Here is a 15751-nt window from a genome sequence, read left to right on the forward strand (position 1 = left end):
GCGCTGGGCTTGGAGCCTGCTTAAGATTCTCTCTCCCCCTCTCCGTCTGACCCTACCTGCCCTCTCACAACTGGCTCACATGCTCTAAAAAAAAATAAAATTAAATAAATAAATAAATAAATAAATAAATAAGAAAGAAAGAAAGAAACAAAGATCAATAAAGAAAATTTCTGATTTAATTTAAAACTTTTATTCAAGGCTTTGTTCCCCATGTTGTTAAATTTCTAAAGTACTATGATAAAATCTATTTTGGTATTCATTATAAGAACTAATACAAGATTTTTATTTGCTGGTTTCTTTTTATTTTTTTGAGATCTACAACTAACCAGCTACTATGTTTCAGGCTCTATGATAAGCCTTGAGAACAGGTGAATAAAAACATGTCCTTACCTTCAAGGAGCATGTGGTTTAGTGTTTAAACATGTACAGTAGTAAATTATGATGCAACATGATACAATAATGAATGTACAAAGTAGAACAAAGAAAGATAATCAGAGAAAGTCAGGAAAGATTTCACAGTGATATCCGAATTGGCTTTGAGAAAGAAAAAGAATTTGTTAGTAGGATCCCAGGTCATTTCTTTATATGAAACTCTAGGAAAGACAAACTTATACAAGGTAGACCAGTGGTTGCCTAAAGCCAGGGATGCAGACTGGAGACTGAGAATTAATGTATACAAGAGGACCACTGAAGTGATGGAAATGTTCAGAATCCACTGGTTGTAGTGAAAGTTACCTGGGTACATCCATTTGTTAAAACTCATCAAATCATATACTTAAATGTACATTTATCATATGTAATTTATACTTCAGTAAAGTTGATTTTTTAAAAGGGACTAGGGAAACCAAATGGGCCACTCTGTGTGTGGCAAAAACTCTCAATATTCCAATTACAAGGTAGTTATCAGTATTCTGTGAGGAAAAAAATGTTTTCTCTAAATAAACAGAGTTTAAAGCTCCAGCACCATTTCTTATTTTAGACTTCTCCTAAGGAAGTAATGGGCAAAAAATGCAGAGCTCGGCAGAGTTCCAATAAGAACAGGCTATTTCTAAGTTTACATGATATTGCTAAGAAAAGCATTTTCATAACATGAATTTCCATTTATATGTAATTATTGAATGCGTGGGTAAGAGAATACTAGATGAGTTGAAGAGTTCCTAGCTAACTTTGTTATTCTGGGAAAATTAATTCTCATCTTTGGGATTATTTCAGTTCTAAAACAAGAAGACTGGTTTCTCTATGATTTCTGTCATTTTTAAGATTCAACTCTTCTTACAAGGTTGAAATCTCTATATAGAGAGTCTCCAAATGAAATCCCTAAGGTAAGGCCCAGATGTGGAAATTGATGCATTAAAATAAGTTTTATTAAGTACACTAAATATCTGAAGTATCTTACCCAATATTTTAGATTGGTAATTTCAGGTTCTTAGTCACATATACGTATTTTCTTAATCAAATTTAATTTTGCTTATATCTGTTATTTCTTATTAGCTAATCTCACAGGTTCTTCTAAAATGTCTACGGTGTTGGATACATTACTGTACATATACCACTCCTTTTCTCTGTGAATGAAGACATTGAAGGTTATAAAGATTACAAACCTTGCTCAAAATATCATCTTTGCAAAGACAAAACTATTAGACAAGTGTGTCTTATAGGATTTTTTTAAGTAAAAAGTTCTAGAAAGAAGGCATATATAAATGGATAAATATTGGTACAAACATGGAAATTTTTCTTCTGGAAGGATATACAACAAAAAGTTAGTAATGCTACCTTTAAGGAGAGAGCCTAGGTGGAGAGAGGTAGTTTTTCTATTTTTACTTTCTGTATCACTGAAAAATTTCCAACATGAACATTTGTTAATTCCATTGTTTAAAAATCTTAGGTTAGACTTATGGGTTATATTTTTTTCTTTTCTATATTTAAGAAAAAAAGTAATGTTTGGTTTTTAAAATTTTTCTTCTTCTTCTTTTTCAAACAATAAGCCTGGTGGCTTAGTTGTTAATTCAGTTGCTTAGAGCACACAGAACAAAGGTCATAGGTTTGATTAATTACTTTTTCAAAGAATAAAAATATCCCTCGGTCACAGAATACATTTTTAACTTTCAAAAGTCATCTGGCAAACTCGTGTTGCTGGTCAAAAGGATGAATCAGGTAAGAGCATGTGGTTGACTCAATACAGAACATTAATCTTGGAAAATAACTCTTAAGTGATGTCTTACTGACAGAGGGTAAGAGAGTAGACAGCAATGTTACTCATCTCTAAGTAAATGTTTCAATTTTCATATCCATCAACTCACTGCACTTCTGAATAGAACAGAAATAAGACCTTAACAATCGGAGAAAATATAGTCCCTGTACTTTCAGAAAAGCTAAAAACGGTTATGTCACAAAGCTTACTAATTTCAAAGATGATACAATTCTTATTAATACACTATATAAATATCAAATAAAATACATATATACCTGTAACATCTTCTGGATCTGAAACAACAATATGTGCATTTAGTTCCTGTAGCTTATGATGCAGTTCTTCTAATTTTTTATTTGATTTTTTCAAAATGTTGTCCACATAAGCCAAACTTTTTTTATCTGTTGTGACTTTCCTCAGATTTTCAGCTCCTTCTTTGATTTTCAGTTCTTTCCTTATTTCTCTCTTGATTCGATCCTTGATATCATCCAATTTCTGTTGCACCATCGTATCTGAAAAGTCTAATTTTTGAACAGCACTCACATTCTCAGAAAATGGAAGACTTCGGGAATCTCCCTACAGAAAAAAAATAAACATACAAATGTGGTAGTTTAGGAAAGTTAGTTGCTCAGTAACATGTACAGCACAAGAGCAAAACTATGTATTCAGTGATTTCTTATTAAGTACATTACATTTAATTATTTCCTTAATAAGCAACAGACTAGTTACCTTTATTATTACCATACAAAATCCTAAGTGCAAAAACTGCCCACTGACTAAATAGCAGTATCTGACAAATTTATATTAAAGTAAACACATCTACACACAAAAGCATCTTAGGGTTTTATACAGAGAGTGGATTTCTGATATCCTATGAACCCAAGTTAGATCCCAACACCTACACTGTGACTTGTGAGCAAGTTATTTAACCCTTCAAATATTCAGTTTAATTGTCTGTAAAATCAACATAATATTGCCACCTTTCAGAGGTATTGTGATAATCCAAAATATTTTATGTGAAGCTCCAAGTACAATTCTTGGCCCACTGTACAGTCACTCCAATAAGTGAAAATTATTATTAAATTCCATAGGTAAGATACAATTCTATTTGATCTTCTTTAAAAAACCTCTTAAAAAACGAATATTGGCAAAAATAAAATAAAGTTATATCCTTACAACCACTTCTGGTTAATGAATTAAATGCATCAGGATTTGGAAAGACCATATTCAGAACTCTATATATTTCATGGCTAAGTATCCTAATTGATAACTTGGCTGACTCACTACAAAAACATCATTACTAGAAAATATGTCTCAACTATGTCCTACTGATAGAAGCTAAGATAATACACAGTATCAGTTATTCATCTTAAAATAAAAATCAGATTAGGTAAGCACATCAAATCTACATTTAAAACAAACCAAAGTTATGTCCTAGCTGTTTGTATATCATTTGCTAATTTTATTTTATTTTTTAAAGATTTTATTTATTTATTTATTTGACAGAGAGAGAGAGACAGAGAGAGAGGGAACACAAGCAAGGGGAGTGGGAGAGGGAGAAGCAGGCTTCCCGCCGAGCAGGGAGCCGGATGTGGGGCTCGATCCCAGAACCCTGGGACCATGACCTGAGCTGAAGGCAGACACTTAATGACTGAGCCACCCAGGCGCCCTCATTTGCTATTTTAAACTCCATTACTTTAATACTACTGGTTTAAAAATTTTTAATTTGTGAAACCCAAAAATTAGAGATAATGTTTACCTTTGGGAAGAGGAATTGAGTTTGTGAAGGTTCTAGAAAAGAGACATTTCACTGTGCACCCTTATGTACCTCTTGAACCACAGATCCAATTAATTAAAAGATTTTCCTTAATTTCTTCAGGAATCCATCATAACCATATAAATAAGTTCTGCTTAAATTCTTGGGTGCGAATACTTTTTACATCTAGTTCTTAACCACTAAAAACCAGGTTATCTTGCAGAATAGTGAGTTAATAGATGGGAATATGTGGGATCTAGTCTTGGCTTTGGACCAATTTACCCTGTGCCAAAGGGCATACTATACAAAAAATGAAGTAACTGATAAATCTATTCTTAACGTTTCTAGGGCCAAGAACCCCTTTGGAACTCTGACAAAAAAAACCAGTAGAACAAAGAAAATTTCATGTTTGTATATACAATTTCCAGGTTCCATGGATTAGAGATGAAGAATTCCTGGGAAAAGTGATCTATACCTAATTGGCCTTAAATTTCTGATCCTTATTTATGTGGATATATAATGATCTTGTACTGGACTAAAACAGTATCTAGATTTTTCACTACTTATAGTGGAATACAAATCCTATCATCCATTTATTCAGTTTCCAAAGTTTATGAATCTACCTTTGGCTGGTTATCAAAAATAATAGCACATGACTACTGTCAAAAAATAAAATGCCAAATTTCTGCTGTCTGGCTTCAGGTAAAGTAGATTGAGGCAAACAATACTTAGATGAAAAAGTTTAAGCTAATTGCATTCCTTTAGATATTTTTATTTCTAACCTTACAGACTCAGAAAACATGAACTGCTTTCATAAATTTGTGCTTTAATATTATGTACTAAGCTAGGGTTCCCTAAATTTCTTGGTTCATGGTGACCTTAGTGTGTCAGTAATTTTTTCCATATGCCCTATAGGCCAAGAGAAATATCTAACAATTCTGTATTAAATAGTAAGTTCCTAATTACTTAATACTTAAATTATAACTCAGTAGCTTTTTGAAATAATACAAATATGAAAGAAAACATTACATTTTTAAAAAATTCTTTAATAACTACAGTTACTTATTAATGTTGGGTACTTTCACCATTTCTCAAACTTTGAAATCAGACTGGACACTCCCACCTTCATTTTCTGTTCCTCCATACAAAGGAAATGTAGAATAATCTAATAATAAAACTTAACCGACTCCAGTTAGTTCACATGATACCCAACAAATGGTGTCACTGTGTTTCCCTGAAAATTTTCAAATACACTGCAACATCCTGAGAGTTGCTGAGGCACCCCAGAGGGTCTTGTACAGTTTGAGAATTGTGGTACTAAAATATAAAGGCTGTTACAAAAAAACCATTCTATGAAAATGGCATCAGTATTTGATGTGAATCCTTGAAAGTCTTTTGCCTACTTCAAATCTCATTTCTTTCCAATTTGCTACCTAAATCCCAATCCTATCAAACTACAGAATTTACTGCTGGAGACAATCTCTTGGCTCAGCTACTAATGCATGCTGCACCTTTGGGATATACTACCTTTCCTTCTTTTCTTCAACTATCTCTTCCTAGTCCCTTCTCTGCCTAACTTCTATTTTGTTTCAAAGCTGACCACAAATCTTTCTGGGAAAGAATTTCCTGCCTATGCCCTCTTAGAATTTAGATTAAATGCCTCTCTTCACTACCCCAAAGACTATTAGCAATTTGAGGGCAAGGCTTATACCTGCCATAGCAGTTCTGTTTTGCTTTCTTAATGATTAGTCCATTATATTATTTAATATTCTTCTTCTTTCTTTTTTAAGATTTTATTTATTTATTTGACAGAGAGAGAGACTGTGAGAGCAGGAACACAAGCAGGAGGAGTGGGACAAGGAGAAGCAGGCTTCCCGCGGAGCAGGGAGCCCGATGCGGGGCTCGATCCCAGGACTCTGGGATCATGACCTGAGCCGAAGGCAGATGCTTAACGACTGAGCCACCCAGGCGCCCCTAGTATTCTTCTTTTTGAATTCAGGAAAGTCTGTCACTGCTGAGGAACTCATGCTTTCCTCTTTCTGATAAAGAGAACTTATACTCTAGGAAACTCAAAGGCAAAACTGATATTCAACCATAGCAACTATATTAGCTAGGATTAGATATAAATCATAGGTGGTTAAGCATGTTTGCTTTCTCTTCCTTTTCATAGGCCTAAATTTTTAGTAACCATATTTTACTCCCATCTTTTGTTGTGACATGGTTTAAATATTTTTTGAAAAGGAGCAAGAGATACCAGTAATTTAAGATAAATGTCCCCTGACAGTAGGCAGGAAAGATTACAGTACTTTCTATTACTCCTTTCCTAAAAATTTTAGTGCAGTAAACTGTGAAATTTGCTGGAAAATATAATTTTCTTGCATTTGAAACAAGTGAAATGAGATATTTTATTAACTTATGTCTCTACCCTAAAAAAAAATAATAATAAAACAATTATATCATAAATGCCAGAATCAGTACTGGGCAATGAAATAATATTTCTGACACAGGTAAAATAAATTAGCCTCAGAAAATAAATAGCTATTTAACCAGTGAAAACCTTCAGTGATAATCTTTATCTCAGTAGCTTCTATTACAGGTGGTAATAACTGTCTACACCATCTATATTACATTATGTTTATAAGCTTAACACTTTCATCTGCATTCACAACTGTTTTCTACTCTGTAAAATTTGATGCCTACTCCCAAATTAAACAGTAGATACCTTTTTTCATCTTTTCAAAATAAAGTTAGATACAACCTCTAATCACAAACTCCTTTTAAAATTCACTAATATGCTCAGAAAGTATGCAGATAAAAGATTAAAAAAATGAACTAATCCTAAGCATAAAACTAAACTCTTAACAATATTCATAATGCTGCACCAATTATCTATACATAAAAGAAACCTCATAATTCTCATCTCTTTTATCACTGAAATCATAAGCTAGCCACTCCATTCTAGTCAAATTAATCTAACATTTTGCTGTTTACATTATTTTACCTTGTCTTTCTTATGCCCTATTTATCTAAATTCAGCATCACAAAATACTTGTTTAAAAAATATTTTAAGTCTTTCATGGTTCTATTTTAAATTTTATATCATCCATATGTTTAATGCAGTCATTCAATCAAATGGATAAAATCCAAACAAAAGGAAATCATCAGTAAAATTAATACCCTCAGGATTTATAGAACTGAAATGATTTTTAGTTAAATAGGTTTCAAGTGGCTAAATAAAAGGAATAGAGACCCCAATGAGTAAGAAACAGAAAGTAAAAATTAGATGGATTTCAAAGGAACCAAAATAAATTAAAAACTGAGTGGTTAGGTTAAATAGCATATTAGACCAAGATAATGAATTAGTATACTGGCAGGTAGAAAACTGGGGAAATTACTCTGAATTCATCACACAGAGATATGAGAAATTAAAAGGCATGGAAGATAAAATGAGAAGACCCAAGATGCATCTAGGAAGAGCTCCAGAATAAGAGAATAAAGAAAATGAGGGAGAAGTACTGCATGAAGATAAATGAGTGGGAATTTTCCAGAATTGAAGAATGATATAAATCCTTGGGCCAGAAAGCCACACCAAATTGTAATAAGATAAATGAAAATAACAACAGAAATAAACAGAGGAAAGGCATTTTATCAACAAATGAATGACAATTAGAGCAACAGAAGACTTTCCTTAATGACAACAGAGGCCCAAAACTATCAAACTTCTATAAGATTTTGAGCTTTTATCTTAAGGTTTTCAGATATTGCTAAGGCTTTCTCAAAAAAAAAAAAAAAAAAAAAAATTTTTTTTTTAATCTGCCTCAAAATATTAACATTCTGGGGAAAATTACAGGTGAACTAACCTAGAGTCCATGTTATATTTACATCATTCTCCTCCTGTTCACTAATCATGTATCTGTTAATATACATTAAAGAAAAACTGTGCTGTGGCAGACGAGAATGCACCACTGTTACCTCTGAAACTGACAAAGATTTTTCTAATCATGTTAGCAATAATCCAATATAAACTGTTTAAGTCTTTATAAAAGCTGGAAATATGTAACAAGAAACTTAAAAATAGTCATTTCTTTCACCTAGTCATCCTAATTCTAGAAATATAACCTAAGAAATAATTATAAATTATTACTTCATAGAACGGTCAATTCAATAATTTTAAAAATCATCAATAACATACACAAGGCAGTGTTATAGGCATGGACTTCCTCATAAAACTTACAAATAGCAGAGCTTTAAACCAATTTATAGGGAGAGAGAAAAACTGAGGATGCTACTAAGTGTCACAACAGAAGAATTTCAAACAGACTAGGGAATAAGAAAAGATTTCTCTTATTTTCACCCTTTATTATTCCACAGTAGTATGTACAGCCTCATATATTGCTATGTACACGCAATTTTATTTCAAATTATGTTTAAAATAAAAATGGGGGAAAAGGTTAGCAAAAAAATAAATTAAAATATTAATTATTTCTGGGTCAGGACGCCTGGGTGTCTCTCAGCTGGTTACGCTCTGCCTTCGGCTTGTGTCATGATCCCAGAGCCCTGGGATCAAGTCCTGCATTGGGCTCCTTGCTCAGCAGGGAGCCTGCTTCTTCCTCCGCCCGCCTGCCACTCCCCCCTGCTTGTGCTCTTTCTCTGACAAATAAATAAATACAATCTTTAAAAAAATAATTATTTCTGGGTAAGAAAATAAAGAGGAATTTTCATTTTATTCTTTAAAGTATTCCAAATTTGCTCATTTTTTTTTTTTTTAAGTAACGAACATATGCTGCCTATCTAATAAGGAGGGAAAGACATTATTTAAAAGAAACCAAAAATAACTTTCACTGTATTTCAGTTTTGGCAAATGTAAAGCCTATACTGGTATCTTATAATCTATAGTATATTTGCTATTTAACTAGGTTATTTTGAGTCAATACAATTTCAAGGCAAAGGGTAAGACTACACATTCCACTAATTAGACAATATCACATGTAAACCACGTATTTCAAATACACAGATGTGAAATTATGTATTTAATAAATACAACTATTTTTACTTTATAAAATAATGAAATTCTGATCTGTAGACTAAAACATAAACTGATATTTTCAAATTATTACATTTTAACAGTGAAGTAAAGAAAAACAGTAAAATAAGAACAGGATCAGATTCAAAGAACAAAATGAAGAAAAAGGTCTGTTACTTATGATCAAATACTTCATTTAGGGAGAGCTAGGAAAGGATGTTTACTCCTCACTGGCCAAGTTCCCAGAGAAGAAGTAAAAAAGCTGCTATTTTCTCTACACTATAGACATATAAAACAGTCTGATCTGTTAGATGCCAAGAAATGCTAGAGAGCCCATAAAAACTCACTGAGAACAATGGCTCATATAATGTTTTAGCTAGAAAGAACTTCAAAGATCAAGTAGCCTAACTCCCTTGTTTTAGTTTTGAGGAAAGCAGGTTCAAAGCAGCTAAGCAATCTGCCTAAGGTAACATGGAAAAGTCAGTGACGTGGCTGGGTTTACCATACCAGTCTCCTGACTCCTGGTTTGGTGCTATTTTACACTCTACTGCCTTCTTAGAGGAGATCCTAGGAGTATCCATTTCCTTATATTTGAACTACACCTTGACCTGATTTGCATTAATTAGCAGATATTATGTACCTTAAATCATGAATACTGGCAGGACATAAATCTTCTAATTTCACCATCCAATCCAATCCAGGGGAGAATGCTCTCAACCAGAAAACAAGAAACCAGTTCTAACACCAGCTCTCTGTCACTAGCTATGCAATTCAAGCATGTTATCCCCATCTTCCTGTACCTGTTTGCTCACCTGCAAAATGATGTTTGGCTTTCCTATCTTCTAGTTTTTAACTTCATTTATTCAAAATGTTCACTGAATGTTGGGCAATGGAAAAGAGCACAATCCTGTTTTCTTTCAGGCATTCAATTTATTAAGGTAGATGTGAAAACCAAACATAATCTGAAGAAGCAACGAAGCTTTATACAAATGTAGGCCATATTGTGTGTGTGTGTGTGTGTTTAACAGAAAGCTCAGTTAGAATATAGTATGATGGCAATAACTAAGCATTTGGAGTCAAACTGGCTATGTATAAATTCTGATACTGCAACCATGCGAAAGCTTCAATTTCCTCATATGGAAAATGGAATTATTACAACTACATTGACTGTATTATTTCTAAGTCACATAATAGCTATGCCTAAGATTAAGAAGTATGTTTTCATAGTAACAGTGCAGTTCCTGGCACGTAGCACTGAAGCAGATAGTACTGGATGCCTATATAATATCCATCCGCCCTTTATCCTTACTGAGAAAACTCCCATTCTGCTAGATGCAACAAAGTACACAGATAAAATTCTCGCTTCACCAGACTCTCTGGCTGCTAGAAGTAGCCATATGACAATTTTTGTTAAAGAGAAGCCAGCCCAGCATTTTGGGGAAAGTGTCTCTCTTTTTTTTTTTTTTTAAAGAGTTTATTTATTTATTTGACAGAGAGAGAGCACAAGCAGGCAGAGTGGTAGACAGAGGGAGAAGGAGAAGCAGGCTCCCTGCTGAGCAGGGAGCCCGATGCGGGGCTCGATCCCAGGACCCTGGGATCATGACCTGATCCGAAGGCAGACGCTTAACGAGTGAGCCACCCAGGCGCCCCTCTACTTCTCTTTTTGCTTAGAATGCAGACCCAAGGCCTGAAGATGTAGGAGCCATCATGTGGCAATAAGGGACAAATAGGACAAAACCCAACATACTAAACATGGCAAAGCACAAAGCCCAGTAAAGCCTGAGACCCCGACAGCTTTACTGAACTCTACACAAGTCTTACACTGCCTACCTTGGATTTCTTGTTTTAGATATAATATAAATTCTTATCTGACCAAGGATCATGTAGGGCCTTGTAGGCAATATAAAGACTTTGGTTTTTACTCTGAGTGAAATAGGGTAGGGCTTAAGCAAGTAAGTGATATGCTATGACCGCCTGTATTAAGAGATTTGGGGGTGGGGGGCCAGAAAAAAGCAGGGAAACCCATTCTATGAAGCTATAGTAGATGGTTATAAAGTAGTCTCAAATGAATCCTGCCTCCCCGGATTCACATTTTCATGTAGCCCCCGCTTTCACACTGAGTGAACACTAGCCTTCTGACTTACTCTGACAGTGTGATGAAGTGATATTCTGATGATAGGCAGAGAGACACAAGCACAGGCTTCAAGGGGAGTCACAGCTTCTGTTTTCACTCTTGAAAACCCAAATACTATTTAAAGAAGTCCAGACTATTCTGTTAGGAGAGAGACCCTGGAAGATGAGAGTGACCATGTGGAGAGAGGCCATGCAGAAGAAAACCAAAGCACTCCAGCTGTTCCAGCCATTCCATCTGAGGCACCAGACATGTGAGTGAAGCTACAGTGGACATTCCAGTCCAGCTTAGGCACCAGCTGAATGCAGCTGTATAAGTGAGCACAGGCAAAACCAACAGAAACCGCCCCCCCCCAAAAAACACCTACTATACCCACAGAATCTTGAAAGGAGTTTGTTACACTGTAACAGATATGTGATTGAGGCCACTGCAGTAATCCAGGCAAGAAATAATGATCACTTTAAGCAGTCTCTTCAATTACAAGTATTATTATTAATTTAATCCCAATAGATAAAAAGTATAACAATCTAACATTGTTTTTATGTTAATTTTTTCCCCCCACCTTATGCCCCCTGCCACAATTCAAGAAGGATGTAGGTAGAGACAACAATCCTCTTCTTTAAAAAATAAAACATAAAGTCATTACTTTTTAAAATAGACTTCTTAGAAAAATTGTCTTACTTCCTTACCATTCCTGTGACAAAATTAAGCATAAGCTGCATGTAGGAGAGAGTATCCAATCCTTATATTCAGTGACTGATTTAGGATTAGTCATGTGATTGAAGTAGGCCCATTCAGATGCCCTTTTCAAGGAAACTGATAAGGAAGTCCTTCTCCGGAGAACACTAGTTGCAAAAACAATAAAAATTTAAAGCTACTAATGAAGATAAATGCTTTTCTTATCATAGATAGCCAGAAAACAAAGCTAACCCTTTGAGAGAAAAAGATCACTGAGGACAAAAGCAGAGCATCTAAATCGAATCATGTTTAAACATACTCCCATACCCCTCAACTTTTTATAGTGCTAACCAATTCCTCTTTTGCTTAAGTTAGTTTGACTTAAGATTTCTCTCATTAAGGAGGGCACGTGTTGTGACGAGCACTGTGTGTTATACGCAACTAATGAATTGTTGAACACTACATCAAAAACTAATGATGTACTATATGTTGGCTAACTCAACATATTAAAAAGATTTCTCTTATCACAAATCAGAGTCCCAAATAATAAAATACACCTAGCTTCCTGCTTTGAAACATGAAATTTTATGTAATTTAGTAATGATAACTCCAATTCCAGATCTATATAGATGATTTTGCCAATATCAAGATCAATATGCCTTATAAGTATTTGTATACACTTCTACTTTAACCTCATTTTATACCACGAAACTGAACTTAATGGGTCAGATTTCTACTTTTCTTCCAAAGGAAGCTACTGGTCATTTTTGGTCTTATTTTGCATACCATTCTCCCTGAGTATCTGGGAAATGTTTCTTATCTCACTCAAACCATGTGATTCTAGTGAGGTTGTCAATGTTTTTACATGATCCCATAATCCCTGGCAACAGTTGAATGATTTAAGTATGGACATCTGACTAAACTAAACCATCGTGTCCCACATCCTGGCCAAGCATAACTGATTCGTCCATCCCACAAATATTTACTGAATACCTATTATGCGTGCTAGATGCTGTAATGGATATTGGATCCATAGCGGTGAAGAAATAAAGGACATCTATATTGTATTATGACTATATAATGACAATTCCAACTCTAATCCATAATCTCTATGTATCATTCTAACTTCCTTCACTTGCTTATCTATAAATTTCCTTCCAGTAAGAAACCTGGCTCCTACTCCTTGCCATCCACTTACTTATTCAATGCCAGTATACATGCATAGCAGGATCAGAACTGTTAACCCATATCCCCACTGGAATTAACTTTCTCAACTACAGTACAGTGCTTACATGCACTTCCTTTTGCTTTTGCAGGTTCCCTTCATTTTCAAGTTACCTAGATTTGCACCTTTTCCCACCACTCTCTTCAGTGAGGTTGTTTCATATATATGCGTAAAACACTTTGATTCTCCTGTAACAGTCTGTATCCCTTTCTCAGCTCTCTGATGATGGCAGAGTGTATGTGTGTGTTTTGCCATCAAGGAAGAGGAGCATAACCCCCCAACTCCTTATATGTCAGTTGTGCATAATGACTTCTTTCCAAAGAGTACAGTATGAAAAGGAGGAGAAAAAAAAAAAAGAGTAACTTTATAGTCAGGAGAAACCTGACAAACACTACCTCATCTGGGTAATCAAGGTCAATATCAACAGTGATAAGTCATGTTGATATTATGTACCCTTGATACAATATGATGAAAACAGTACTTTAACACCGTAGTTTACCTTCCAAAAACCTACAACTCTGTCTAATAAGGAAAAACACCAAATTCCAATAGAAGGGCATCTATAAAATATCTGACTAGTACTCCTCAAAATGTTAAGATCACTTAAAAAAAAAGAAAGAATGAAAAGAAAAAGGAAAGTCTGAGAAACTGAAACAGCCAAGAAGAGCCTATGGAGACGTGGCAACTAAATGTAATGTGGCATCCACAATGGGATGCTGGAGCAGGAAAATGAGAACTATAGAAATCTGAGTAAAGTGTGGACTTTAGTTTCTAATAAAACTCATTAACTCTAACAAATGTACCATATTTATGTATGATGTTAAAAAAGGGGGGAAATGAGTCTGGGGTATGTGGGAACTCTCTATTGTCTTCTCAGTTTTTTCTATAAATTTAAAACTATCCTAAATATGTTAAGTATTTTTTCTTAAAAAAAAAAAAAAAAAAGATAGGATCCTTACAATCAAGGAGCTTGTATCTAGAGAAAAGACACACATTCAACAAGTAAACCACAATTAAAAATTGGGACAACTGCAATGAAAGAACATGACATAACAATGAAAAACCCACCTATAATTTGATTAAACCATTGAGGAAAGCCTCCCTAAGACTCTCTGAGGAAGCAAATTTTATTCTGAGACCTAAGAGATGATTAAGAGTTATCCAAATAAAGCGAAAGAAAGAAGTGTCCCTGCTTGAGAAACTAAAACAAAAATCAGACTTGTCAAATTTCTGGTTCTGGACAAGATGGAACAAGTTCATTTCTTTCTAGTCCTGCCTGATAACTATAACTAAACACTCTGGAAATAAAACAGCAGACAATCATAAGGCTCTGAGAGGCGAAAAAAGGGCAAACCAGTTGGAAAGTTTGGGTCTCGAGGAACAGAAGGTGGTAAATTCTCTGGACTTTCTTTTTATCACAACTTATCCACACTGGGTAGCAGACAAAAGAACCTTCAAAGCCAAAGTTAAAAAAAAAAAAAAAGTCATTAAAAGTCTGCTCTCTCTCTAGTCAGCCAAACACTATGGACGGTCCCCCGAACTGGGGAGTCTGGACTTCTCTACTGGTAGCAGCAGATAGAATGGCAAAAGCCAAGTACCCTGAAGTGGTGCTCTCCTTCCCTGTTAGTATGGTGCCCATGGAGCTGAAGTGAGTATACTGAAGGGTATAGGAAGGTCCAGAATGGGGCTCCTCTTACCCATCCAGAAAGAGACATCAACAGAGACCAAGTAGGGTGTGTGGTCTGCTTCCCCCGACCCTGAGGGAGCAGAGGGCCTGGTAAGTAGCTTTCCTTCTCCGTCAGGGCAGCCTAAGTAGAGACTAGGAATAGAAGCGTACTCTTACTCAACAGGAGTAGGTAAATCAGGATGATACTCCCTTCCTTCACCAATGTGATATCAGCAGAGACCTGCCCCAATGTCCAGTAATAGAAGATGAAACAAGGTGAAATGCCCATCTCCCATTTGCATGGTGTCATCAGACAATGAAAGAGATTCTGGGCTTTTGCTCATCTAACAGTAGCAGGTAGTCTGAGACAACAATCGCCTCCTCCAATGATGTGCTGCCAATGAAGACCAAGTGGGGACCAAGTCAAGAATTCCACTCCTTTCTAGCAGGAACAGGCAGTCCTGCTCACTACCCCCAGAGAGTGGAATAGAAGGAAGAAGACCTTGAAGGAGAGAGCTGGAGAAAAGAATTAATTAAACCTGCATAAGAAGTCCTACATAGAACCATGATATGGCAGAACCAATCCACAGATCAACCTGACCAGAATTCATACACAAAAAGGTTTGAGAAAATGAACTACACCATAAAACCTAGCCTTTTGGAATAGCTTTCAAGTAGTACACAAAGCAAACCAGAATAATACTGTGAGGGCTCTGGAAAGGAAATGATCATTGGAACTATATCCCACAAAAGTAGGCCAGAATCTATGTGCTAAATCTAAACAGAGTACTTGCTAAAATAGAAGATTTAAATAGGATACAAGGTCTCATAACGTAACAGTCAAAATGTCTAGGATAACAATAAAAAGAAAAAAAAAAAAACCCACTCACCCAAGAACCAGGAAAATGAAAAACTGAATGGGAAAAGATAGTCAATCTATGCCAAAAAAAAAGATAAATCACATGTTGAAATGACAGGATTTTAAAGCATCATCGTTAAAAATGCTTCAGTAAGTGAAAAAATGAAAAAAAAAACTTGAAAAAAATGAATAGAAAAGCTCAGCAAATAAGACAGAAAAACA

The 15751-nt window shown here is 35.0% G+C and overlaps 1 protein-coding gene across 1 annotated transcript in view; it reads right to left on the reverse strand.

Annotated features, from left to right (window-relative positions):
* Positions 1 to 15751, reverse strand: part of PKN2 (protein kinase N2) — a 135614-nt gene that overhangs the window by 88458 nt on the left and 31405 nt on the right. Inside the window, exon 2 of the mRNA XM_045897270.3 lies at positions 2467 to 2767. Coding sequence (XP_045753226.1) covers positions 2467 to 2767 — 301 coding nt within the window. The remainder of the gene's footprint in view (positions 1 to 2466; positions 2768 to 15751) is intronic.

This window comes from Mirounga angustirostris, unplaced genomic scaffold (genome assembly GCF_029215605.1).
Source record: "Mirounga angustirostris isolate CCGP_5_RB_7025 unplaced genomic scaffold, mMirAng1.0.hap1 SCAF_4, whole genome shotgun sequence".
NCBI lineage: Eukaryota > Metazoa > Chordata > Mammalia > Carnivora > Phocidae > Mirounga > Mirounga angustirostris.